Below are 27,576 nucleotides of genomic sequence, written 5' to 3'. Positions count from 1 at the left end.
CTTGTTTCAATTTATCTAATGCCAGAAAATGCTGCAGCTAAACACAAGATGAGAGCCTAAAGGGTTACATATATTGTCCTGCCTAACATCTGATAAACAAAGTAAAACACCAGTCAACACCAGTCAAATACACATTCAGACAGCAGTAGTGGAGGCTGGCAATTTTCATAGGAGTGGCCAAGCTGGGGCCATTACTTACACTGGGCAGGGAAAGAAACTGACATGTCCTTTTTTTCTTCTTTTTGTTTTTTGGTTGCTGCGTGGCATGTTGCTGTGGGCTAAATACTCTGCTAAAACATTAAGGCCACATCAGCTGCCTTGGTGCCAATAAAAGTGACAACAGGTCCACTGGAGAGGCAACAACAGGACAACCCTCCAACCCTTTAATAACTGAGTGTGAGCAGTAGTAGACTTTTTGACTTCTCACTGGTTTCATTTGCATACTGAGGCCTGGCTGCCATGCAGAATTATTCCATGTAGACTCATAGATTAATATCCTTTTTGTTGCTGTGTTTATACATCCCCAACCAAATGATAGGCAAACACTCAAGTTTTATTCTCTTTTAATTGTTCAGTACAATTTCAATGGTTTGTTGGACTGTTACATAAATTGAATAACAGCAGCAAAGAAATATTTCAGCTCAAAGAAAGAAAGAAAGAAAGAAAGAAAGGGATGAAAGTCTGTGCATATCCTGTTAACTTGAGTTGGGTGGAGTGGCCAAACTTCAGGGGTGGATCCTTGCTTTGCTCCTGCCAGACAGTGGCAGTATGAGAAGATAAGATTTTAAGCTTTCACTCTAAAGAAACCTTTATCATTGGGCTATTTTGCTTATTTACTTGTAAGCATCCCAAAATGTATCCACCAAATATTTTTCTATCAATACCATTTTAATCTCTTAAAGTACATGTTGTACAACTGTTCAACAATTATACTTAAGGATGTTGTATATTCTTTCATAAATCAGGCAAACTTTGCACTTTATTCACCTACATTCATAATATTTCTTTGCTAATACCATATTTTCTAATAGTGTTTTTGTTTGTGGTTGTTTTTTGGTTGGTCAGTGAATATGTGTGTCTGTGTGTGTGCGTGTCTGCGTGTGTGTTTCTGCTGCAGTTTAATATTGAAAGTATTATATACCTAATTCCTAATTCATTTACTACAGTTTCAAATATTATTATATAGCGTAATATACTTTGTTATTATTTATTATAATAGTCATGTAATAAAAATTATTATTATTATACACAGTTAAACTAAATATGAGACAAGCAAACACTACATTGTGGAAAAAGGTCACTTGATCATCATTTAAATAGACATTAAGAAGAAAAATGCCCTGAAACACAACGACAAGGAAACCCACACTCAATAGCTCTTTACTAATCTCCTGTTAACATCAAACAAAAATAATTTAAAACCTGCAGATTGTTGTTTTTTTTAGATTCTATGTATAGTTCAGGTGTGGTGGGTTATGTACGTTCCTTGGGCTGAAAACTAACTTAAACAATATTGTGCAATCAACAACTTGTTGGAGGTGAAGGGAGGAAGTCAGGACAGAAAAAAAACTGTCCTAATATAGCATAAGATAAATAATTTTTACTAGTTTTATTTATTTATCATATTAGTATTAAACATAAAAATAAAATATATAAAGAATGTATAAAATTAAAATACAGAGCAGTTTGTTAGCAACAGTTAAATTAGCAGCATCATGTTTCCACTGGCAATGGACGTCGCTAGGGGTCATCAGAGGTTCACACCCCCGCGAGGACTTTTCCCAAAACATTCCGCCTCTACGTCACCAGCTCCCGCCCCGCTCCGCCTCGTGCCACAACGACTCCGGCTTGTCAGCTGCACGAGACGTGCGGCATCTCGTCTCAACCTATGAAAACTGTCAGTCAACGCTAACGTCTAGCTCCTCTCGCTTTAAACTTAAACGTATCTTCGCCGAATAGTGAAGAGCCGGAGCCTGGTTCTAACAGCGGGAACAGAGCCTGCGTGTGTGAGAGTGTGTGCGCCTCCCCGGCGGCTGGCGCCCTTTGTAACTGAAGTAGTGAATGGTAAGTAGCTTTACTGCGTGGCTAGCTGGTAGCATCATCGCTACAGTTGTGTGTCATTCAGCGCTCAACAAACACTAATAGGCGGTAGAAAAGTTAGTTTCGGCTGGTCTTACTGCGGCTGTTACTCACTCTCTACCTCCGTGGCTGTTAAAGTGAGATTTAGTTTGAAGTTGTCATTTCTCTCGTTGAGTTTTGAACCTCGTGATCAGGCCAGGGTCCAGCTTCTGGCTCCCTGCCACCACCACCACCACCTCCTCCTCCTCATCATTATTATCATTATTGTGCTACATCTGCACATGTCCACCTCATTAAGAGACTGCCTGAGACGACGTGCGTTTGTCCCTAATTAGAAATTAATGGTTATATTTCCAAAGTGTGTGTGGATAACATTCATCTTTGAGATTTTTGTTTTATCCTACCTTTATGGGGCTGTTTTGTTTTTGTAATCGTGTATTTTATTTGAGGTATTCTGTTGTAGGTTGTGTTTACGATGAGATCTACGTTATTCCAAAAGCTTGACGTTTTTAGCTGTTATAACGTTGAATTCCAAACGCCTACTTATAAACTTAAATAAGTATGGTGTGACTCGGTGAAATAAAACAGAATACAATATGACAAACGAAATATTCCCGTTATATACAGATTAAAGTCAGATAAGTATAAACAGAAGAAAAATAAAACAGAAATAAAATTGCTTTCTAAATGTAGTGCAAAGATAACAAATATCAGATGACATTATAATGGATCAGTACGACCGAATGTAGTATTCATATTTTATCTGCTGTAATGTACTAATTGTATATCTCATCTCTTTTTTTGTGTACTGACATTCAATACTTTATTTATTAAGGTGTCTTGAGCAATAGCATAAAATGATCACATTCTTTAACATCACATGTTTGATCATGGTCTTTTAATCTTTTAATCCCCTGATGTTTGTTTTTTAAAGAGTTGCTTTCTTTTGTCATGCCATTACTTTTTGTATAAGGCCTTCTGTTTTCTCTGCCTGTTTTAAAGTGGAAAGAAAAAAAACAATTTGTTGTATTAATTATTAGTTTGAAGTTGGTGCCTGTTTTCTAACTTGTGGTAGATGAAATATTGAATGGCTTTCTCCATCTTGAAAGAAGAGGAAATAGATATGAGCAGGGGAAAGACAACATATGATGTTTTACTATCATGTGAAAAAGAAAGTACAGTGGTACATAAAGTCCTATGACAATTTTGTCACAGGACTGTATGTGCCTGAGACCACTTGTCCACTATTGACTCTTTCTTGACTTTAGGTTGTCTGTGGAACAAAAACACTAAAAAGTTCTGTAATTTCACCCTGACAGTCATGTGCTGTATTGTGAAACGAGCACTGCATGAAAAACCAGATTTTCAACCTCAAGATCACCTGCAGATCTAACCCAATCCTGGCAGTTAACAACTGGTCATGGTCTTTGATTAGAACCTGTAATTAGTAATATGAACGATGTTGAACTATCAAACAGAAAAGTTGCCTAACCCTCCCAGGTCGAGGCTTCTCAAACTCTACTTTTCTTTTATGTTATATTTTTATCGATTAGAAATGTTAATTTACTTTTATGGGGACACTTACACTCTGAGTAATTTAAAATATTAACTATAGCTTAATAGTGATTAATCAGATGAATCCTTACTTAAAGTAATTGATAGTTGCTGCCTTTAACACTACTCAGCTTGTGCACCAGTATACTGTTTTCAGTAATGCTCAGATTGGCATGTCATCCTAATGAAACTGAAAAGACACTTAAGTCCCCTGTACAAAAGTGTTATTGTCCAGTCTTTGTAGTCACTCTGGGTGTTATGTGACTGGCTCCTCTCAGTCATAGTCGGGTATTTCTGCCAAGAAGCAGGTAATTAGTGACATGACACGTATGCTATGACAGAAACTATGTGAGTTTGGTGTTGACAGCCTTGAGGCTGTAATGCAAGTCCAAACTGAGCTTTTAATAAACCTCTGTGAGTTTGTCTCAGGCCATTTCAGTCAGGCTTTTCTTCATTCCAATGCTCTCATCTTTAATTCTGCTTATCCGTGTCCAGGTGATGTTGTTGTTGTTTGTCTGTATTAACAAAGTGCTTGCAAATGCAATGTTTTGAACAAGAGACTTTAAAACAGCCATCAGATGTGGCATTGTCTGAGGAAGAACCTTGATGTAAACCTGAAATTTGAGAGAGATTATATTTACTTTCAGCTTTCAGTGATGCATGAGCGTAGCAAGAAGGCTGTGTTGGGAAACACTGAGTCACAGCTGCCCAACAGTGACAACCAGTTTCTTCCTGAGGGTTCAAAGCCTTAGCAACATTCAACACAGGACGGAGTCAAAGGCAGACATGATTGAAGCTTGTTTAGATATACATGCTATCAATTGAATCCTCTGTACCAACACATGCATACGCACTTAACCTTCAAGTTACTACATTTATTTTAGCAGCAGAGTTGATTTAGGTATGACTCGTAATAAATTATACTGTAGTACTATTTGCATTTGATTTACCTACATTGTTTTGTTTATATATGAAAGATTGAAACTTAATCATGCATGGATTTCACAACCTTCCTTTATTCTTGCCACACTAATAGGCCAGTTCATGTTAAATAAAAAATATAAAAAATTGTAGAAGTAGATTGACAAATTAGTGGTAGGAAGCATTTTTATGACTAATTATAACACAGGCCACATATAAGTATATGACTGGGATTATAAATGGCCTATACTTCCTCTTTGTTCTGGTAAATCCCATGTCTTTAGAAGCTGTCTTATTCTGGATCAGCCAACTAAGAATAGGAAAGGTTAGGTAGTACCATGCCTTGTGAAGCCATGCACAGTCTGTCACCCTGAGTGCTTAGAAACCAAGTGACCTTTCAGTTTAAAAAGGAAATGTTTTCTTCTGAGGGAATTAAATAAAAATGAACTTTGATTCAAGCTCTTGATATAATTTTCCCACCCTTTCAGGCCCAGGCAGAAAGAAATGAGCTGGGCTGAGGAGGACTGGACAGTAGGGCTGTCTGGACGGGTCCTGCAAAAGGTGAAGGAGCTGCAAATCCATCATGAACGGCTGTCCAGGGAAAACAAGCAGAAACAGTTGCAGCTGGACAACATCCATACAAGCCTTGAGAAGCAAACTGTGAAAGTATGAACACTTATACTGTTCCTCACACAATTTACATGACAAATAACTGAAACACAAGTATTAGTAACTTTGTGATTTGGTACTGTTGACTTTCCAAGTTTAGTTAAGGCTGTAAGAAATCATCTAACTTTGTCATGCTTCTGAACTGGACTGGATTTTTGGAGTCAGCCAGCAGGTTCAACCCAAGAACCTTGCTGCTGTGAGACAGTAGTACTAACTACTGCACCACCTAGTACCTATTATGGTTGATGTAATGCTGCCTTTTCCAAAAACAATATGCTAAATCTAGATTAACATTAGGAAATCTTCTTATTGGAAGCTCAATTTGGAAGTTATCTAAAATTTAACAAGTAGTATCTCTGTGATCAGTGAGAGCTCAGTCTCTCACTGACTGCTGACCATGGATCCACTGGCACTGGCTCAGGAAGCTGCTCCTGCCACCTGCTGTGGCATTGAGCGCTTAGGCAGACCACAGAAAAATTACATAATCTGTAGGAAATTAGTATTTTTTATGAGTGCTTCTTTAAATGCACACTTTTTCATCGGAATTACACAAAAGAATAAAATCATGCATTAGCTTTTCAAGAAATTTTATGTAGAGAAAAAGTTGACCTACATGTTGCTCTTCAAGGAAATACAGTTCCTGTAATTTTAATCTTCTCTAAATAACATTGTGCAAATATTGTCATGAAGGGTGAGTCATCTGTAGCAGGATTTCCTTAAATAATCATTAAATATATACTTCTCCCTCTCTCTCCTTTTTCCTCCTTTTTTCTGCCAAGTATGAGGAGGTACGTGTGGAGCTGCAGTCGGTGCAGCGAGAGCTCCAAAACGTTCGGGATGAGGCCACGACAGCGGTGACGAGCAGGGACCGTCTTACGCAGGAGCTTCAGACTAAGCAGGCCCAAGTTTGCTCTTTGGAGGGCCAGCTAGATGCTGCTCGTACCCTCAACAACAAACTCACCCAGGAAATCAAAAGGTCAGCATGAGCTAAAAACCACAGAGGCAAGAAGCTTCTCTCAATTTTAAATTCATCTGGTTTTGGTATTTATGTATTGTTTTCACTGAATGTTTGAAATATAGTGACGTTTGGTATTCTTAGGATAACTTAGTTTGAATTAAACTTGATAGTTAAATACAATCTGTCTTAAGGGGGCGGGGGGGGTAAAAAGGGGGGATTTGGAAGGTAAAACTAAAACTGATTGTTGGAACTACATGCAGCACTAAAAATCAGACAATAGACATTACATTTTGATAGTATAGGAAGCTGTCTTAAATGGAGATGTCCCAGTCAGCTTTTTGGATGTTGATTGGGTACAGTCCCTATATTATTCAATCTGATACTTGCATTAGCCAAAGTAATTGTTAGATATGTTTTCTTCTGCTCTGTTCCAGTAATTTGCATACAAGTGGCTTTATTTATTTATTAATTAATTAATTGGCGTATTGTACACTAACTGTTTATGGTTACCATACCACTTTGTTTATAATTCACTTTTGAAAAACAACAACAGGTCTGACCAAAGTGCTGTACAATAAAACTAAACATAAAAGATGAACAGAGGCCAGAGGGTAAAAAAAACACCTGACACGAATAAGACCTGTAGAAGTTAAACAATAAAGGACTACATAAAAAGCAACTTAAAAACACAGTAAGCATATCACACTGGGTCAAAGGCCAGGGAATAAAAGTATGTAAACAAGATTTTAAAATGACAAGTTAAGGAGCCTGCTTGGCATGCGGTGGCATATTGTTCCACAGTCTTGGAGCTGCAACTGTGAAAGCTCCATCCCCTCTGATTTTTCATTATATTACCAGGTTATTGTATAAAACAGAAAAGTACTACTGATTACCATATACATGTAAATAAAAACAGAATGCAATGATTTGCAAATCTCATAAGCCCATTTTTATTGACAGTAGAACATAGAAAACGTCATATTTTTCAACTTTAACATTTTACTATTTAGCTTATATTAGCTTATATTGAATTTGATGATCAAAAAGGTTAAGAAGGGTGGTTCTAAATAGCAACAGCTGGAGGAACATTTTGAACTAATTAGGTGAATTGACAGTTTCTCGGAAGTAAAAATGAGCAGAGGTTCACCAGTCAGTAAAAAACTGCATACTTTTCTTTCATAAGTGATAGCTTAGTGTAACCTTGACTAAAAGAGTTAAACCACATTTTGAAGGAACAGCTTTTCTCAGTTTGTAGAGAATTCAGCCAGCTGTTATCATTGTTTTTGCATATACTACTGGATCTCGTCCTTCAGCTAGGATGTTTACTAAGCAAATCTGACTTTTTGACCTCAGCCCTCGTTTCCTGTAAGAAATATCTCCATTTCTCTTCCCACTCTAAACTCTTTCACTCTGTGTCTTCTTTCTGTGGCAGGCTGGAAGCCGAGCTAGAGAAGCTGCAGAACAGCATCAGGTCACCAGATACCTCTCTGTTTTCTACTCCCTGCTGGAATACAGGCTCGCCCTGGGAACACAATGGTACAGTTTTCTAAACTGTAAAATTATTAATTGGTTTAATCTCTATGGCAGTTTATTTCTAATATTTTATTAAAACTCTTTACAGTTAAGAGAATTAAATAGTTAAACCACCAGAGTCCCAAATGAGCAGTGGATATAAATAAACCCCCTTGAGCTACATTGCTTTCCCAGCCCTCTACTCTCTAAGGACAGTTTGTTTGTCTTTCCTCTCGTCACTAAACCACTTGGTAATTTACAGCTGTTGTTCCTGTTCAGTTTTTGTGATCGGTTGTAGGTACTAAGTTCAGTCCATATGCTTTGTTTTTGCCCTGTAGGGAGCCGACAGGAAGAGAAACAGGGGCACAGAGATGAAGGGCAGAGCCGGGCTCCTCACATCCGAGTAAGTCTGAACATGTTCTCACACTGAGCTATGTGTAAGCTAATCCAAGACTGCTGTGGATTGTAGCTGAAAGCTGATGTTCTCTACTTGGAGGATTTAACTGTCTTATTAGCAAAGCAAAACATCCCTCCTTATTTGATTAGTTTTCCTTTTAGTCTTAAGTAATTAAGTCTTTCCAAATAAGTGGCCCAGATGGCTGTAACTGTTTCTTAAATGTGAACTACTGCAGCACATGGTGCATTTAAAAAAAAAAACAGATGAAACAACATTGTACTTAATTTCTCTATTTTTAAACATGACAATGTAGTTAAGAGTTTTTAATAGTAGGTTAAAGAGCATCAGTGTCTGTTATCAGGGTGTTATTGTATTTTTCAAATTTCATTCTGGCCTTGTGATAAGGACAGGAAGAATTCGTATTTTAAAGTTGTTCTGTCCTTATAATGGAGTTTTTTTTCTGGTTAAATTTAGATGTTAAAAACAACACCTTGGCTCACAGCTCTTTGTTTAACAGCAAGGTTCTTTCTTCTAGTAGTCAGCTGAAAGGATAAGATTGGCAGTGTTATCAAAAATTTTAAAGGATGACCAAATCTAACTTTATATACACATTTTTAACTGAAGACCAAAAACTTTAAAAAGGTGAGAAATTTATAAGTTTATTCCTAAAAAATGAGACCAGTATTTTTTTAAGAAGTATGACTTTATTTATGGGTTTAATACAAATTACGTTGTCCCAGGTTCATCAATAATAATATGTACTTCAGTGCACCTTCTGTGGAATGTTTTATTTTAACTTTGTACAGAGGAATATGCTGTTACAGGCTTTCACTACTCAGACAAGCTACTAAGTTATTGCTGGTTTGAGTGTTTCAGTAAAATTATGCCCTGCTTCACCTGCTTGTATTATTTCCCAACGTTCATCATAGTGTGCTGCTGCATTTGTTTGTACAGGTCTGGCAGGCAAAAGAAAAGTTTTAGGAAAATGTAACAGCAAGTCTGTGCTCTTACATCTGAACATTGACTTTTCTTTCATGATCTCTCATCCTGAAGCAGCATTTGAAATATACTAAAGGTGCTGTGCACGCTGAAGCAATTTCTCTTGAGTTATGAATAAAACAGCAGTTAGTAATTCTTAGTTGCATTAGTCTGATTGTAAAACCTTGAGTCCTTGAGCCTTGTTTTTGTCGAGCCTCTTCCTGCTCATGCTGCTCCTCTTTCTTTTTTGTCTTTGATTAAACCCTCTCTCATCCTTTCAGCAGCGGCTTCAGTTCTCTGAGATACCCACACCTTCATTGCCACAACAACAACACAAGAGCACACGCCACAGCCACTCACCCGTCCAATCGGACACCTTCTCCACTCCCTTGGGTGTGTTTCCATGGGAACGGGATGACACAAAACCTGCAGCAAGGAGGCGACCTCCGCCCTCTCCCTCTTTGATGCCGTCCTCTGATGTCACAAATCATCTGTCAGAGCAGGGGGGTTATGGGAAGGACCGCAGGACAGAGACAGACAGTGAGTGGGGATGGAATTACTCTGTGTTATCCATTTGCAAATTACAAATATATACGCACGCAACTCAGGCCAGCAGCATTTATCCTAAAACAAGATTAAAAACCTAGCTGGATTACCATAACAACAGGAGCCAGTATGGATATGCTATTATCTACTTAACTCAGTACCCCTGCTGTGAAACCACCCTCTGATTTCAAAGTTTAGATTTTCATTTGGATGTTTTGCAGTCTTCAGCAACAAAGCACACACAGCAACTTAATAAGGAGCAGATTTGACTTTTTGTTCTTTTTTTTTTAAACATTACCCAGGCTTTTTTACATTAGCAAAATTAACAAAATCTAAAACCACAATCAGAGTTTGCTTTGGTAATCACAATTTTTCCTTTCCCAATAAAGGCAAAAACTTGGTTACCTTGTTTTAGAGAAACTTATGCATTGTCCTGTTATGTCTATAAATTCAATTTAAAAAAATGTCTTTTATGCTTCAGTGAATGAAGACTCAATTAACATAACTGTTTAGTTATGAGATTTTTTTTATGGTTCTAAAACCTATTTGGAGAGTGCTAAAAATGTATGTATTTATATAATCCCCTCTACGATAACAGTGGTTACCAACTGTCTTTGTTAATCTAGGCTTGGTTCCTTAGGCTTCGTTCGTGCTTGCATAAAAGGGGTCAGTTGACTCTTTAATTTTTTTTCTTTTCTTTCTTTCTTTTTTTTTTTTTTTTTACAGCTGAACATTAGAGCTCTTAAATTTAAACCCTGGTCTGATATCGTTCCATGATGAGCGATGCATAGAAATCACTTCAATTTCTGATTCAATCAAAGAAATGTAAATTGACTGCAGCAAATCAGGATCCATGTAGGTAACATCTAGATTGCACTACTAGACTGCATGGTTTTCTTTGGTGGTAACACTAAAGCAAGCCTCAACAGGTTGCCTGCTTTCAGCTGAGAATATATATCACAGTTAGAGCAAATTGCCAATAATACAGTAATACATAAAAGGTTCGTGTTTTGTATTTTATTTGTTAAACTGTGTCACCCTTATAAAATATATTTAAAGTAAAATAAAATCATCTTAACCTACCGTACATTAAGGCATGTTATGTTGATATAGCCACTGTGATGTCACACTGTTTAAATCACTCAAATTGAATATTTTCACTTTTCCTATCTTGGATGCGAACTCTTACTCTTACGTTATTGATAAGTGGTCAGTCAATGTGCAAACTGGATAATACTAATAATACTAGTACATGCCCATGCAGCAATATTGTTTGGTCTGTTTGTTTTTACAAACTTATATACTTAGTCACAATAAGTCAAGTAAAAGAAATAGGGGTGTTGGTTGTTGCTTTTAAATAACTAAATTGAAGATAAAAAAAAAAAAAAATTCTGAGTAGGAAAAATTCCTCGTGTGTGTGTGCGCGCGTGCGCGCCAGGGTGTTCCTGTGCTGCTCTACTTTATTAATGTAATTTTAGCCTGTTGTTTTGAGGTTTCTCGACAACATCATGACCTGATCCTATCCATGATCCTATATAGATAAGATTCTTCAGAGGCCTGAAATGTACCTGTCTGTCAAGTTTGGTTGCTCCACTCCTATCTTGTAGGAGTTCATGGATTTTATGTCTAATAGTAAGATGATCTGAAACAAGTTACTGAGCCTGTAAAGTCATCAGGAAAGTTTTTACTGAGGTCACCCAAAGGAGTCACCCTCCTGCTAGACATTTGAAAAAATGCAGCTTTAAGGCACCGCTGCATTTGCTTCATTTTTCACTGATGTGCATGCTGCATGCATTATTTGATTTTATCTATGATTATCCAGAAAATGTTACCACTGTGATCTTTTCATACTTTGTTAGTTTGTTATTTTCAAAACTCCTTTCTAATAGCCAGTCTACCATAATTATACCATTATTCTCTCTTTATAGTACAACCTCTGGTGCTGACATTGCTAACCAACCTTGTGTCTATAGACAGGCTATTCCAGGGCCTGGGTTTATTACAGCAAACACTTAAAGCGAATGGTCAGTTTATACTGAGGGTTTTAATTCTAAGCCAAATAAAGATTTAAATAAAGGACCGATGTACAGCAAACTGAGGTCAGATGAACTCTTATTGTTTAATTTACATAATAACAACAATAGATAAAATTGCTGGCAGGTGCCATAATTAACACTGCGAGGTCTCTCTGTTTGAAATGTGTTGCCCACTTCACTCAAAATATTATTATAAGCTTTGTCCAAATGACGAAATTCTGTCAGTTTTGGTTTACCTCAGAGTGACAGCAACATCAGTATAAGTGAACAGTGTTGTCACCATGAATCTCATGCACATGTGTAACCTCAGCTGCACTCGTTACATAAGAGGTTGTGTAGAAATGACTGGCCAGAGATTCCTCTGCCTGCTCCCAGGCCGGCTTCATGATGTAGAGTGACTCTTACTGCAGTTTGTAGTTGTGATGTAACACTGTCGCTCTCACCGGGTGTTTTTGTGTTTGTTCAGGGGAGGAAGGAGACAGGTCAATATGAAACAATAAAAGCTGCTGGGACACTGGCATGAGGGGTGGGGGTAGGGTTATAATGTTTACTTTAGGTGTGCCTTTTTGCAGCCATGTTTCTCCTGATAACAGAACATACAGTTTAGGATTTATTCTGGCTAGTGGGTAGGATTTATACTTGGGGTTGTATGTAGCAAAAAAAACATTGTTCTTTTTTAGATTAGCAATGGAAAAAAATGTGATTATATTTATGTCTTTGGTAGGTAAATATATGTCTGGAGAGATTTTAAAATGGGACAGTTAAAATATTGACAATGCATCACAAGCACACAATTGATTTTTATCCTTATTATCAGTCTCCTCCCCAGGCTGGATCTAAGTGCATCATATAGAGTTATAACTTTGATTCATTGCATCAGTGTGTATAGATTGTGACCCTAAGTGTTGTTGACTGTCAGCCATCAGTTTTGTTTTTTTTTTTGTTTTTTTTTGTTTTGTTTTATCAGAAATCAAGACATTCTTAATGGTCATGGAAATGGATTTGTTTGTTTTTGCAATTATTCATTCACCTGTATTCTCTTGCTCACTCTCCACTCACTCAGCCACCATTCTGCCATTCTATGATCCCAGCTCACTGATTGTGAGCACTGTTTTTTAATTAAAGGTGCTCTTTAAATTCTGAAAAAAAGTATAAATATTAGTTAACAAATGCTTATAAATTTTCTCCTATCTCTATGAGACTAACACAGAATTTATAAACATTCTCTGGTAACAGGATGATGAGTGGATGAAAATGGATGGTTGAAATTATTAACCATACTTCTTTCTGTCCATCTGTCAGTGTCGCCTCAAAGTCAAAGCCGTATGTCTTCTCTGGAAGAGGAGTTGCTGGTGAAGGACAGGACGTTGAAGTCCACACAGAACGAAATGGCGCAAACCAAGAAGGAGCTTGCCGCCAAGGAGCTCAGCCTGCAGAAAGTCTCCAATGAGCTTAGCCTGGCACAGACACGTATGGCCCAGGACAGTGAACGGGTAAACACATGCACATATACTGCTGCTACAGGTAGTGGTGCTTCTAGTACTACTGCTGAAAACAAACATCTCATTTCAGTGATAATGTTCCATATTTTCCTGATGCTCTGGTGTTTTTTTTGACATGGCAGAGGTGTTGATCTTATTTAACAAAACATTTGTCTTCCCTGAAATATTAACATGCTCTTTGAAAAAACTGGAAAAATGGTGGTCCTTTTTCCTGTTGTGTTGTAAAGCAGCCTAAAACCATCTGGTACGAATAAGTTGTGAGGTTGTGCTTCCCCGATTTAATTAATACCATCTCAGTGTGAGGTCGTTCTGAATCACAGTTGAAAGACTGAAATAAACTAAGCAAGTCAACCAAAGAAAAAAAAATGTAACCGATGTGTTAAAAGATATAAATGCAATCCTGGAAGTGACTCATAATTATGTTTTACAAAATGTAAACACAAACATTTGGCCATTTAAACAGTTTAGTTACTGTGTGAGTGCAGTGTCTTTCACAAGCACACACATTTAAAACCCACGAAGTTATCTTACTGTTACAGTGTTGTGATTTGGGAGGAGTTCTTTTGTAGGCTTTGTTTTCACGAGGAAAAACCTCAGTAATTTTTCCATTAACAGTGCTAAATGATTACAGCTGTTCTCACAAATGAATAATAACAGTAATAATGTTTATTTGTATAGCTAAACCAGCATTATGAAGTGTTTTATGCCCTCCATCTATTCATCCATCCAGCTTTTTTAGTGCTTCTCAATTTCAAGGTAGTGGGTGGCTTGAGCCTATCCTAGCTATCATTGGGCAAGACCCGTGTCTAACAGAGGGCCCAGAGAGAGACATACAGCAATTTATGCTCATATTCACACATGGAGTGTATGTGTTAAAACTGCCTATAAGTTGGAACTTTGGTTTGCATCAGGACAAAATTCTCAGAGATTTAATCATCTCAAGTCATAAGCAAATTAAATGCAAAAGATTTGGTTTGGTGATAAGAAGTCAAACACATCAGTTTTCACTGACATTGAACAGCATGTACCTGATGTTAAGTAATATCAGATGTATCATATAGAGCAAAACTCGGGTAAAGAGCTGCATATGTTTTCCCATGACAGGCGTCGGGAGCTGAGCAAAGACTGAAGCAACTACAAGAGGAGCTTAAGTGTCAGAGGCAAAATGCAGAAAGCAGCAGACTGCAACACCAACAGCGTACCAAAGAGCTGGAGAAACAACATCAGAGGGTGAGATGAACATCAAAGCAAGGGAAAAGCATTTTTCATTTGATTTCCTTTTTTCCATAGATTGATGGATTCTATTGGGGTTTTTTTTTTTTGTGTGTGTTTCTAGGATTTGACAGAGCTTCAGAAGGAGAGGCAGTGTCTGGAGAAGCAGCATCAACAGGAAGTGAATAAGCTCAACCAGGAGCTTCAACAAGCTAGAACGCTCCACAATGCCCTGCAGGCACAGGCTGACAAGGTACATGCGCACACATGTACAAGTATACGCTCAAAATATTACACATTAACCAGACCAACAAGTCCTCTAACATGCATACAAATGCATTTATCAAGATAAAGTTGCTATCAGCACTGGAAACCAAGGACCAAAAAGATATGACATACTGTTTTTGTTTATGCTATTATTTATAATTATACTATTATACATTCATTACCTTTCCTGTTTTTAGTATTTCCTTTCTCTGTCCTTCTCCCATCTTACCTTTTGCTTGTCCTGGGACTGTTTTTATTATATGGACCCAAGGTCAATGAATTTATCGCACTTTTTCTCCCACACTTTCTGCGTGCCTGTGATGTTTTCTCTCTCTCTCTCTTTTTCACTGTCTTCGACTCTGTGTTTCTGATTTCTCTCCCCTCCACCTGCTCTCCTCTCCGCTTCGTCCTCCTCTCCTCTCGGTTTCTCCCCCAGTGGAAAGGTTGAGCAGAGAAGGTAATGACAGTGTGACCGCTCAGTTTTTCTTTGTTTATGGAAGCTTGAACCACTCGGAAACTTGGAACTTGTGTGTGAGAAATGGAGTGCTCAGCAAAAGAAGGCGTGAAACAGTGGCTGTGGGATGACGGTGAAAGATTTGTATGAAGCGTTTTAAGGCATGTTGCATGAATGCAGAGTGCAAATTTTGTTTGTGGTTAAAAACCTTTTTTAAAAAATTATACTTTGGAAGTCTTTAACATAAAGGAATGATGTGGCACTAATTTTTTATTAGATTAAAAAAAATCTCTAAGAAAATAAATTTAGTCCATAACCTTCTGTGTATATATAAATACCGTCTTAACAATAGCTATTCAGTTTTACTAGTGTCCTTTAAACCTTACTGTAAGCTCTTTGTGAACCACACAGGTGTTATCTTGTATCTGATAAAGCTATACTGTGTAAATTAACAATAGAAGCACAGTTTCACATACAAGGTCAGCAACATTCAGCTGCAGGTAACGAGCACTTTATACAGGCCTTTGTGGAATTTGCGTCGTACTATTTTTTTTTTTATTTTTTTTATTTTTTTTGTGCATGCATGAAGTTTCAGTTATGAGAATCCAACACCTGATTAATGTGTTTTATAGTTTCTCTTTAATTCTTTTTACATATATTGAAATTCACTGAGCTGATAAAATCAGTATCAGATGTTTTCAGATTTGATTGGTTGTTAAACTACATGTAACATTTCAATGACTGAGAATTACTGGGTCACTCAATATTGTAACAAAACCAAGTGACTAATTAGTGACCAATACAAAAAAGTTTGTCTTTAAAGAGCTACACTGAAGTTAAAAATAATTAATTAGCAAATAATTTACTCAGTACATCACAATATTGCTACATATATACAGTTATATGAGTATAATGTGTAGAATTTTTAGATGAGAACTGGTGGGAAGCTAATCTACTTGAGTCTTTGCTGATAACCCTGAGAGAGGCAGAGGATATGTTAGACACATCGATATCTGTCCTGCTTCCTGTTCCCTTCACTGGCTGTCATTCCTGCACCTGAAACAAGGCAAACAAGTCATTCCTTTTTTTTCAGTTCTCCTATGGTTTTTGCTTTTTCTTCCCCCTACTTTAATTTCTTTTTTTAAATACCTTCTCTGTTGTGTTGTTTGGATTCATTCTCACTATTTCGCTATTCCCTCTGTCAGCTTTCTCTACAGAAGCAGGCGCTCGAGAAAGAGTTGGAGACTCTGAAAGAGAAACTGAAATGGACGGAGGGACAGCTGAAGGAGAGCCAGAAGAAAGAAGCACAGACACAAGCCAAACTGACGGTAACACATAGTGATCATCAACTGATACATGCAGACGTTGTTAGGAGTCAGGGCCTGCATTAATTATTCATTAGATGAGCAATGGGTAATGACCATCTTATGTGCCATATGTTAGTCAATAAGTGTGGATCCAGCTCCATCATTATGTTTTATTAAAGATATCGGATTAGCGTTATCCTCACTGTTATTTAGTTGTGTCTTGTAATACTTGTAATACTACACACATCAACACTGACACAAATACAAGAAAACAGCCTTTGAATGGCTGTCTGTTGTAGTGCCCACTAGTGCCCACTGACTTACCTTGGCCAACAGGCCCTGGAATGAACTTTACATGATTAAAAGTCTTAGTAAAGCCTTTCTGATGCGCAAGGACATTTGCTATTGTTGTGCAGGTTCCAAATTAACATTTACTATTGTATTGCACCCCGCTAAGCTGAGAGTGCAGAAGATGTAAAACGCCCACATTTTTAGAATTTGTAGCAGTTCTTTACATGTTCATAAGCTTGCAACATAGTTCATACTAATACTGCCTTCATCTGTAGCTTGTTTGTGGTTTCTAGCTGTTGAGACACTGTGTTTGGGTTGCTCTTAATCCATTTATATTACACACAGCATGTCCTCATCTGGCAGTCTTCTTGCACAATTGATAATATTTATAGTGCAAATATCACAAGGTCGAAAATATAGACTGACATTAAAGATGTCATGGCAGACATATTTTGGAAATCAATCAAATTTTCTGACAGATATTTGAAAAAGAGGCCTTAAAAGTCCATCGTTGGTCATGAAGATTCCCTCCAGCTAAGCTGAACACTTAAAAATCAGTAAGTTTGATTTGACTGGATTCATCCCACCTCATTTGACTATTTTTGCTCTTTGCATTAGGAAGCTGTGCGTGAGGCAGAGGGCGTGGCTGTGACTCTGGAGCAGAGCAGGAAGCGAGAGCGAGCTCTGGAAGAGGAGGGGAGGAGACTTGCAGATGAGCGAGCTGACACCCTGTGTCTCCTGAAAGAACTACAGGGTGAGGCATAAACTGTGGGGACGAAGCCAAATCTGTTTATTAGTCATGGTAGATTGGAGTATCTTGTCTTTCCTCCCTCCACAAGAGTCAGGGTTTTGGAGTCTCACATGGCCACATGCTTAACATGAGCTTGTTGTACTGGTGTCCTTTAGTGGGCTTATTGTGATAATGCTGCCCTGTAGTAATTTATTATTTTGTGCAGCAAAAAAGGGAGATTGATTACTGAAGAGGGTGAGTCCTAGATTGTGCATGACAGTTATATACTCAATGTCTTTCACGCATAAATCTTATCCCAGTGCTGCTCTCTGCTGGTTAGTGATAGATGAATGTTATCCTTTTAAAAATACACTTAACTTTTCCACTACTGCACATGTTTATTAGAAAGAGAGCACATGTTTATTAAGTTTTTTTGTTTGTACATATTAAAAATGTTTTTCCTTTTAATTCTAGAGCAAAAGTCAGCGCCTCCTCCACAATCTGTGCAGTTTTGCCCTGTTGGACAGAGTTTTTCATCTCGGTCTTCCTCACCTCATTATCCTCGACCGTCAGCCCAAACCAAGAGGCCTTCTTCAAACCGAGCTGAGCAGAGGAGGGAAGAAGAGGATGCACAGGAGAGAAGGACAGATATCAGAGCATCTTATCCTTCTGACAGAGAGCCAGGAGAAGGAATTGACTCGGAACACATCAGTGCCCTAATCTCCCCAGACTCCTCAGAGTGTTTAAAGAGAGCAGGAGACAAAGGGAAAATTAATGAAGAGGAGAACAAAGTTATAAATGAGGCAATAGAATGTGACGTCTCTCATACTCCCATCAACAACTCTAACGCTAAAGATCTTGATAGAATGATCAGTCTTGAGCACTCACCTAAGACACAAAATTTGACCCTTTCTGCAGAAAAGACACCTGCTCTCAAGAAGTCTGAGCAGACCGTTCCCTCTGAAGACCTCAAAAAGGAGAATGCAATGCTCCGTTCAGAGCTTCAAGATGTACGAGAAGAACTGCAGAAACGACTAGAGGACCTGGAAGCCCAACGAAGAGCTGAGACAGAAGCCAGGACCCGCCTTAAACAGCTTAGCCGCAAACACACCAGCCAGGCTGCAGAGAAAGAGGAGAAAGAAAAAGAATGGAAGACACAACTGGAGACTGAAAGAGCTGAGACAGAGAGGCTGAGGAGGACGATGACTGCTTTGGAGGCAGACATAGAGTGTGTAAAGGAGAGGGGAAGCGAGCAGGAGGAAGAGAAAAACAAAGAACAACAAGATAGGGAGAGTGAAATGGTAGAGCTTAATATTCAGCTTAAAAAACAGCTGGCGGAGGTGAAAGCTCAGCTGGCTTTAGAGCGAGAAGAAAAAAAGAGAGAGGAAGAGGAGAGAAGCCAAATAATAAACACAGATGCTAATGTAAAGGAACAGCTGAGCATGAAGGTGGCAGAACTTAAAGCTCAAGTGGAAGAACTGAAGCAAAAAAGAAAACACACACAAGAAGAGAAGCACACAGATGCAAACACTCCCCTGACGTATTTGACTCTTCGTGATGACGAGCTCAACTCCAACATCAATAGCTGTGGCCACGCACTCCTTCCTTCACCAGAGCAGCACCTCCTTTTCTGCCAGTCCACCAACCAGCACAACATGCTTGTTTCTCAGACAGCAGCAGGCATCATCCAAGAAAAGAGCAATGTGATAGATGCCGAGCACTCTCCTCTGTCAGATGATGTTCAGATGGGCCAAATAGCCTCAGACCCCCAGAAGGCTGAGCCTACAGCCTCTAATTTGGTGAAAGAGGTGGAGCGACTGAAGAATGAGAATGCAAAGGAGACAGAGCGCGCTAATCAGTGTCAGATTAAACTGGAGGCCCTGCAGAGCCAGGTAAATGATGCTGGATATAGAGATTAGTGCACTAAATTTCTCAAACCTAAGTATTTCTGTATTAAACAGTCACTCTCGAATGTTCTGCACTTCTGAACAGCTTAATTCATGTCTCATCACTGTACTTTCGTTTATCGCTAAATCTTGAATTCATACTCTGCTCAAAAAAATTACGGGACACTTTGAAAACATCAGTTGGCACACTGTAGGTCATTTTGTAGCACTCTAACAGTGCACATGCTCTTCCTCATTGCACAAAGGAGCAGATTCTGGTCGTGCTGATGGGTTACAACCTTCTATGGCTCTGTCCAGCACTCCTAGCGTAACTGCATGTCTCCCTCTCTGCTACTTAACCGACCAAATTAATAGTCCTGAAGTTGAATCACATTGAAGCTAAAAAAAAAAAAAAGAAAAGAATAAAGTGTTCCTTTATTTTTTGAGCAGTGTATGAATCGTGTTATTGTAAAGCACAATATTAAAATTAGAATATCATTATATCGATATCACTGATGTCACTGAAGTAAAAAAAAAAAAAAAAAATCAGACGTGTTACTTTCCTTCTGTAAGTTATTTAAGAAATAAGATGGCCACTAAAGGTTACGAAAGAGTTAATTAAGATTTGCCAGTCAAAGACAAACAAAAAGCAGGCAGTAAAAAAGAAAAAGAAAATACAGAAAAGTATAGGAGTCAATAAAACAGTTGCAAACTGTTTAAATGCAACCCGAGCAGATAGATAAGAAGACTTCGGGTATCAGTTCAGTGCTAATCTGAGAAGGTAAACATCAGTCCTGATAGAAGCAAAGTAAACTCTGCATATCCAGTAAGGTGACCTGAGTCTCTGTGTGGCCCTGATTTACAAGTGGTTATAATGATTTAAATTTACAACAGCAAATTCACTGCATTTATACACATTTTTCCTCAAGGAAGTAAGATTGGTTAAGAAAAAGGCCTTTGGTTTGGTTTTTTAAAATGTGTTTTGTGCTGTGAGCTGTGACCAGTGAAGTGCAGACCCCCGTGGTATTTTTACTTTCTCTAGTCATCATTTCTTCTTCTTTTTTTTTTTTCCAACCTTCTCTTCTTGTCAGGTGACACGTCAGACGCAGCAGCTAACCATGGCCTTTGAGAAGCAGAGTCAGCACATTGCAGGCCTTCTAACTGAGCTACAAGAGAAGGAGAGCGCCCTCCAAAGCCAAAAACAGGAACTACTACAATGCAAGCAAGAGCTGGATGAACTAAAGAATGATAAAAAGGATGAGGTGAAGATGATGGTCAAAGAGGTGGAGGAACAGATACAAAGTGAAGAACAGGGAGATGAGAAGCCGGTGGAGAATTCAGAGCTCTCACTAAAACAGGAAACGGAGAGTAGAGTCACCTGTCTAATTGCAGAGTCACTGCCTGAGAGTGACTTGAAAGCACAGTGTGATCCAAGTCAGCCAGAGACATGTGATACTCAAACGGCAACACCTGATAGCAGTGAAGAAGCTAATAAAACAGGGGACCAGCATCCCGAATCTATAGACTCGAACAAAACTCAGAGTAACCCTGACTCTGCTTGCGTGATGGTAGAGACTCAGTGCGGTCAAAGCGGAAAAGAAGCAGATATCCTTACTGAACTGCTCACTCTCAGACGGGAGAATCAGCTGTTGAAACAAAGAATTGAGGGCCTGACCATCTCTGACGCACAAAACCCGACATTACAGACTGACGCTGAAAATCAAGACGATCCAACACAAATCCAAAACACACCAAACGCTGCACTGTCCTGCTTGGCAGAAGACGGGACACTGAGTCTGCTGAATGACGTCATGACTGAGGGACTGGAGTCAAGTATGAATGAGGAAGAAGATGAAGGACAAGATTTAAAAAAGGAAGACCAAATAAACACAGGAACTGAAGAAGACCTGGAGGAAATGTCTGAGGTGCATGTAACTCAACTACAACAACAGGTAACGGCAGTGATTTTTCTCCTTCAGTTATGTGAAAAGGTGAAAAGATGAAAAGTGACAAAAATATAATAGGTTAGTTGTATAGGACTTAAAATTATACAGGTGGGCTAATGGAGAACGAGACGCTAGATGGTAGTCTTAACTAGTGGATATATTTGGGTAATGGCACGAGTTTCATCATTTTGGCTCTGTACGCTGCCAGAGTAGATTTTATATAAAGCAGTTAAAATCCAGTTGAAGTAGAGTCTTTCTACTCAAGGGCTTAAACAAAAATATAATTTAGAAATTGCAAATATTTATAGATACCCTCCCCTATTTTTAGGGGCTTAAATTGTAATTGGACAAATTAATACGACTCTTTCGCAGTATGAGTATCAAATGATTTACGACATTAAAATATTCAATAAGATCTGTATTGCTGAATATAGAATTACTTTTTTAATAATGTTGTGGATTTTATTTGTTTTATATTTAAGTTTTATGTCCGATTGATTCAGTCTACTGTCATTCTCCTTCTGTCCAGGTGGAGGCACTGCAGATAAGGGTACGAGCTCTCTCTGAGGAGACCCAGCAGCAGGCAGAGGAGCTTGCTGTATGGAGACTGGCCTCCCAAACAGCACCAACATTTGAGGAATGTGAAACCCATGAACTGACCTCTGCTGTCACACAGTCCCAGTCAAACCAGGAGCAAACAGATGAGATGACCCAGTGCTCGCCTCAAACTCTACCTGTTCAGGATTCAGTTCAGACACCCACACTGGATAGACAGAAGAGCCAGGAAACCATCACAGTCATCAGAGAAGACGAGTTACTCGTTTCCTGCTCCTCCAACAGACTTCAGGGCCGCATGTTGTTCTCCAGGTAACACACAACACTCTGCAATCACAGAGATAACTTGTAACTGATCACACCTCTGTGTCTGTGTGTGTTAAACGCATATATTAAGTATATTTGTACAGGTATCAGCTGGGATTAACTTTTGCTTGTTTTACCACAAGACTGCAGAACAGCAACCTTGAGGAACCAAAGAGCCTCCATCCCTTTAAAACTGCTGAAATTTTTCAAGAATACAGACAGGACACTGCCACGGCTGACCAGGTGATTTTTATAAATTGTCACTCACTTATGTACCAGGCGGCTAATTGTCATTATGTAATTTAGTGTAAATTACAATGAAAAAAAAATTTAATAATTCCAGATAATTGCTAGTGGAATCTAGGAAGTCTTTTAGCCAGTGCACATAAAGGCATTTCTGTAGAGAAGTAAGCCTACATATTTGGGGAAATTTATTTTTAATAATAAATGGGCCAGAACTGAGCTGCTCCTGTTGTAAATAGAAATTCTTATCATATTAGAGACATTTAAAATAGATGTTTTGTTTACCTATAAAATAAAGCATTTTTACTTTTACACCTGAACTTAAAACACCTGTCTGCCCTCAGTACTGAATAAAATGCAATGGTTTTCAGTTTTATCCTAGGCATATGCGTTTATTTGTCTACCAGATGAAATATTAATTCTTAAGTCACTTTGTTTTATCTCTTGACTCAGGAATCTGAAAAAGAAAACCAGGAGATTAACTTCACACAATGGTCAGATAATTGTCCAAAAGTAAGAAGAGACAGTCAACTCATCCAAATGACATTGGAGAAAATGGCTCAACATCACTCAGGCGAAGTCTGTGAGCCAGATTCGACCAAAACAGAAGCCAAACTAAACACAACGACTAATTCCTCAGACAGCGTTGTCAAGATAGAAATGAAAAGTGTCAGCAGTCAGACAGAGGAGAGTTTGAATCCTCGTGGCATTTCAACAGTATGTGTTAACACTCAGACTGAGGAGGAGGAAGAACAAGGTTCAGTGGATTCCCCTCCTGTGTCTCCTGTCCAGTTATCTGCGGAGGCGGCGTCAGACAAAATCTTGTTTTCTGGTTCCTTCCCCATCCCGGCTGACCCGGCACGTCTGGCTGAAAGAATTCGCCGCAACAGGACGCAGCTGTCAGCTGCCTTTGACGACACAGAATACGAACCCTACGGCCTGCCGGAAGTCGTCATGAAAGGTAACTTTGTTGTTTGTGGGCCTGTAGAGTGAAATATGGAAAAGTAATTAAAGTTATTTTGGAGGGAGTTGCGTAAAACCTTTTTACCAATTAGTACAAAATTCTTCTCACAGCCGAGTCACCAGTTGATTCCAGCTTGCAAGCTGAAACGTTACATGGTTAAAATAGTGAAGCAGATAACTGCTAGTGAGCCAAATATTCCTTTGAGCACCTTTGAGTGATTATATTACCCCCCAAGCTGTAGCACTATTTGCCAGTAGGTTTACTAAAACAACCCCCGAAAACAAGACAAGAGTGTCCTGTTCTTTGTCCCCAAACAGCTTCACTTACATGGCAGCTCAACTTTTAGCTTCTGCTTACTTGTGTCTGGATATTTAACACATTTTCTAAGATAGTGACAAGTAAATAAATACAGTAAGTAAGCAATGTGGCAATTTTCAGTTTGTGTTCCTGGGTACTGTGTGACCAGTTTAAAGTTCAAAATATAGATTGGATTAAAAATTGGTTTAATTTATTAACAATATTCTTAAGTACATACAGTCTCTGAGTGTTTGATTCCCTGTGGATTTCCTGTTTATGTGTTCCTTGTCTCTGTGCTTTCCCACTCTGATCTATTTTCTACTAACTCTTTTATTTAACCCTCCGCCTTTTTCCCCTCTCCATCCTTTAGGTTTTGCTGACATTCCCAGTGGTCCTGCATGTCCCTATATTGTGAGAAGAGGTTTGTTGGGCACCGCTGTAGTACCTGTCTCCCAGAAAGACGCAGAACAGGACGAGACGGATTAAAACACAGCAAGAGGTAAACTCCAGACACTATTTAAAAAAAACATTTTCAAATAGATTTAACATCCCAAGATATTAACAAAAAATAAAATAAAAAATCAGGTAGTAAGAATATACCTCCAAGTCCTTGGATCAAGTAGATCCAGATCAACTCTAAAGGTTAATTGGTTCAAACTTCGGTCAACACCCATGTCTGGTCCATAATTGCATATTTTAGTCTCTCTCATTCACTTTATAGGGGGAAGATGAAAATCTGTCATGATAAGTGGGGCAAATGTGATGACTCCCTGTCTCCAGCAGAGGGATCTCACTTACTTTAAGGACAAAGCTGTTAATACTTTTATTGTCACTACTTTTTGTTGTTTGTTTTGCTTTGGGTTTTTTTTTTTCAGGTTTGAAGCTAATTTGTTTTACTTAGTGCAAACACACAGGCACCAATAGTTTAGAATTTATGTGAAATACAGAAACCAGAAACAAATGTTGATGCTTATCTGGTTGCTTTTAATTTAACAAGATCACCATGTGAGTCATGCGTCTTTTTGGTGGTTCACACCTTTTTTAAAATATGCTTCTTATTCTAAACAGGGAAGAAATCATCACAGCCTTTAATATTTATCATAACAAAGGAAAATCAGGAGATATTCCATATAACTTGGTTGAATCGGTTGAAAGGGATGTGGATTTGATCCAGGACTAAAGTACTGCCTTAAATGTTCTTGTTTTTGCATACAGGTTTTTTGCAGACCTGTTGGAAACACCTGACTCACCCTGGCTTTACCATGAACCTGAATAATGGACAACAGCTGCTGCACAACAGACTCAAAGCAATTAAAACATTGAAACAAACACAGGAGCAGTTTAAAAAGCTGCAATCAGCTGTGGACTTCTTTACGTGTGTGTGCAGGTAACTAGACCTGCACTGACAGAATAAACACCTCCCCTGTGGATCCAAAAATGTTTTAATGGCCTCTAGTTTATCCACAAATTACCACATGGAGACTTTGCTGTCCATCACAATGGTGTCACTTTACACCCACCTGTATATTTAGGTACTGAGGTGGTGGTTTAGTGATGCTTGTTGATGTTTCTTGAACCACTTTTCCAAAGGGATTGTTTAGTTTTTCGTAACTCAGAATTAAGTTATGGGCCTAGCCCGTTCTTACTTTGCATGAAACGGTGCCTAGTTGGTGTTTTTCTAAACAAGCACTTGTCAAGATAAGTTTGTTTTTTCAAAAGGGTCAAGCCAAGGAAGGCCTGTTGTGGCAAATATGTTTGAATCTTTAAACCATTTCAGGTGGCTTATTTTTGGACACTTGAATGTGTTTTCGTAGAGGGGAGGTGTTAGGAAAAAAATGTGTGAAAACATAGTGTGAGTGTATGGATTATTAGCTGTGAATTTGCACCTTTGTGTCCCTATCTTGGTGTTTCTGTTTGTCTCTGTGTGGGGGGGATAGAGAGAGACTGGGATAAGCTTGTCTATGACTCAGTGTAACCTGGATTGGTTTCCGCTCCATGTATGGTGATACACACTGCATTCCCACTCTCCTCCCTCTCCCGCTCTGCTTCTGTGTCTTACACTAAAGCACTCTCAGTAGTTACACAAAACAAAATTCCCATAAACTAAACATGTGAAGCTTTTCTTTGTTAGAATTAGATGAACTAAGCTGGTGTCTTATAATGAATAGCTTTTAATTTATTTTCTTTTTTCTCTTGCACATTTGTAGATAACATGTAAATCGTTTTGTAGTTGAGTTGGGAGAAATGTCAAGTTTGTTATGTACCCTAAAACAGCAGATTTTCACCATTGTGTTTACAGGATTTGATCTGGTAAAGGATAGGTTCTTAATTCTACTTAAAGTTATACTCACAGGTCCTCACGTACATTGAAGGAGTTGCATGTTGTAGTTAAGTTTGGTAAGGTTGGTACCAAAGGTTGGTATGACCCTTGAACAGACTCTGACTCTGTGGAATATTTACTCTAGACACTTGCAGCCATATTTCCAGAACTAATTCATAAAATTTTCTTTGTGTTGCGATAGCTACTTGCGTGCCAGCTGGCTGTGTGGATGCCAGTCAGTCAGAACAGTTCCTGGAGAGTTTCTGTTTTCTCTCGGCTCTTCTGTTTACCCCCTTGACATTTGGCTTAACAGACAAAATGACACCAACACCCATGCTAACTTGCATATTAGTATATCTTACTTGGCTATGTCACTGTAAACAGTTCAGCCACATTAAGGTTCCCTTCTTGCCTTCAACAAAGCTCTCAGCACAGACGCTGGACCTCTGGGGTGTCCATGGTGTTTGGCACCAGGATGTTGACAGCAGATTATTTGAGTGGGGCTTCCATGGATCTCGATTTTTCTTGCATGTCCTGCGGCTTCTTAATTGGATTTAGATGTGGGAAATTTGGAAACTTTGCCATGCTCCTCGAGCTGTTAGAGAAGTTTTCTCAATGTAATAGGGATGGGCAACCATGTTAAGGGTGGTGTTAATGTGTCAAAGTAACACTCACGTGGCTGACAGGACCCAAAGTTTCCCTGGATAGCATTATAATCAGATAGTCAGGTTTATTCTTTTACCTTAGACCAACACTTTTTTTTCTGAAGATATATTCACACCCATGACTCTCTCTTTGTATCAACTTTTAAGGAAGTTAGATAAAAGTGAATAATGCAACTTTGATAATAAATGATGATTGTGCCCTTCGTTATAAAATTTGTGGGTAAGAATGTTTGGGCCAAAAATGGACCAAAAATAAAGAAAATGCAGAATTATTATGTTGCAAGTACAGTACCTGCTGCAGTCCACTAGAATGAACACATGAATTTTTACATTCTGGTGTGACCCACCACGTGAACATCCAAAGTTCATGTTTATAGGTTAGAAAATGTCCAGAGAAAGGTGAGCTTAAATCAAAAAGAAACAAAAGGAGGGAATTTCATTTACAAGTCCAGCTTCCAATTTTAATTTCAGCTTAGCCATTTATGAAATGCTTTGCTGTTAAGGACAGGAGGAAGTGGCCATTTATTTGGTTATATAGATAACAAGATATGAGTATAATTTTAAAGTAAACTATATTAAAAACAGTGAATCTCTCCTTTAACCCTGGCTGTGCTTTCCTCCAGTGATTTTTAGTTTGCGTCACATTTGTTTAAAATGGAGCGATTTTTGTTTTTATGTTTACATTTTATTTAATGGTAGAGTACTTTTTGTTTGTAAAGTTGTGACACACACACGCAAACACCTCACCTCACTCTCAGCCGCCTTCATAACTCTGGGATCTGTAGTGTTTTGGCGCCGAGGTCTGACCCTGAGTGGGGAAACTTAAATTGTATTTGTTGCCTTGTTTTGGACACTTTTATGTGAATGTATCTGTGTTGTGTTTGTGATTAGAATAAAAGGTTTGCTTTTATTAAACCGCTGTCTCTCTGAGCGCTATGTTGGGCTGTGTGCTTTGTATTTCAAGGTCTGTTTAGTTAGCTG

General features: G+C 38.5%; 1 protein-coding gene across 2 annotated transcripts; it reads left to right on the top strand.

Moving 5' to 3' along the window:
- Window positions 1–1,802: 1,802 nt before the first annotated feature.
- si:dkeyp-115e12.6 (centromere protein F) lies at window positions 1,803–27,510 on the top strand. 2 transcript variants are annotated; one of them, XM_040015533.1, is made up of 18 exons: window positions 1,803–2,064; window positions 5,043–5,220; window positions 6,003–6,199; window positions 7,614–7,717; window positions 8,032–8,096; window positions 9,353–9,608; window positions 12,953–13,143; window positions 14,257–14,382; window positions 14,489–14,617; window positions 16,291–16,413; window positions 17,302–17,437; window positions 17,888–19,305; window positions 20,391–21,251; window positions 21,775–22,112; window positions 22,250–22,349; window positions 22,803–23,310; window positions 23,981–24,109; window positions 24,826–27,510. In XM_040015533.1, the coding sequence occupies exons 2-17, from the start codon at window positions 5,059–5,061 to the stop codon at window positions 24,094–24,096; spliced, it is 4,830 nt and encodes a 1,609-aa protein (XP_039871467.1). In that variant the 5' UTR covers window positions 1,803–2,064; window positions 5,043–5,058; the 3' UTR covers window positions 24,097–24,109; window positions 24,826–27,510. The 2 variants fall into 2 exon arrangements, with proteins under 2 accessions (XP_039871467.1, XP_039871465.1); XM_040015531.1 differs by having other exon boundaries at window positions 9,350–9,608.
- Window positions 27,511–27,576: the final 66 nt, after the last annotated feature.

Source organism: Simochromis diagramma, unplaced genomic scaffold (genome assembly GCF_900408965.1).
Source record: "Simochromis diagramma unplaced genomic scaffold, fSimDia1.1 OVJJ01000685.1, whole genome shotgun sequence".
Taxonomy (NCBI): domain Eukaryota; kingdom Metazoa; phylum Chordata; class Actinopteri; order Cichliformes; family Cichlidae; genus Simochromis; species Simochromis diagramma.
The sequence above is the reverse complement of the archived record's forward strand: the minus strand, read 5'-3'. Positions and strand labels throughout refer to the sequence as shown.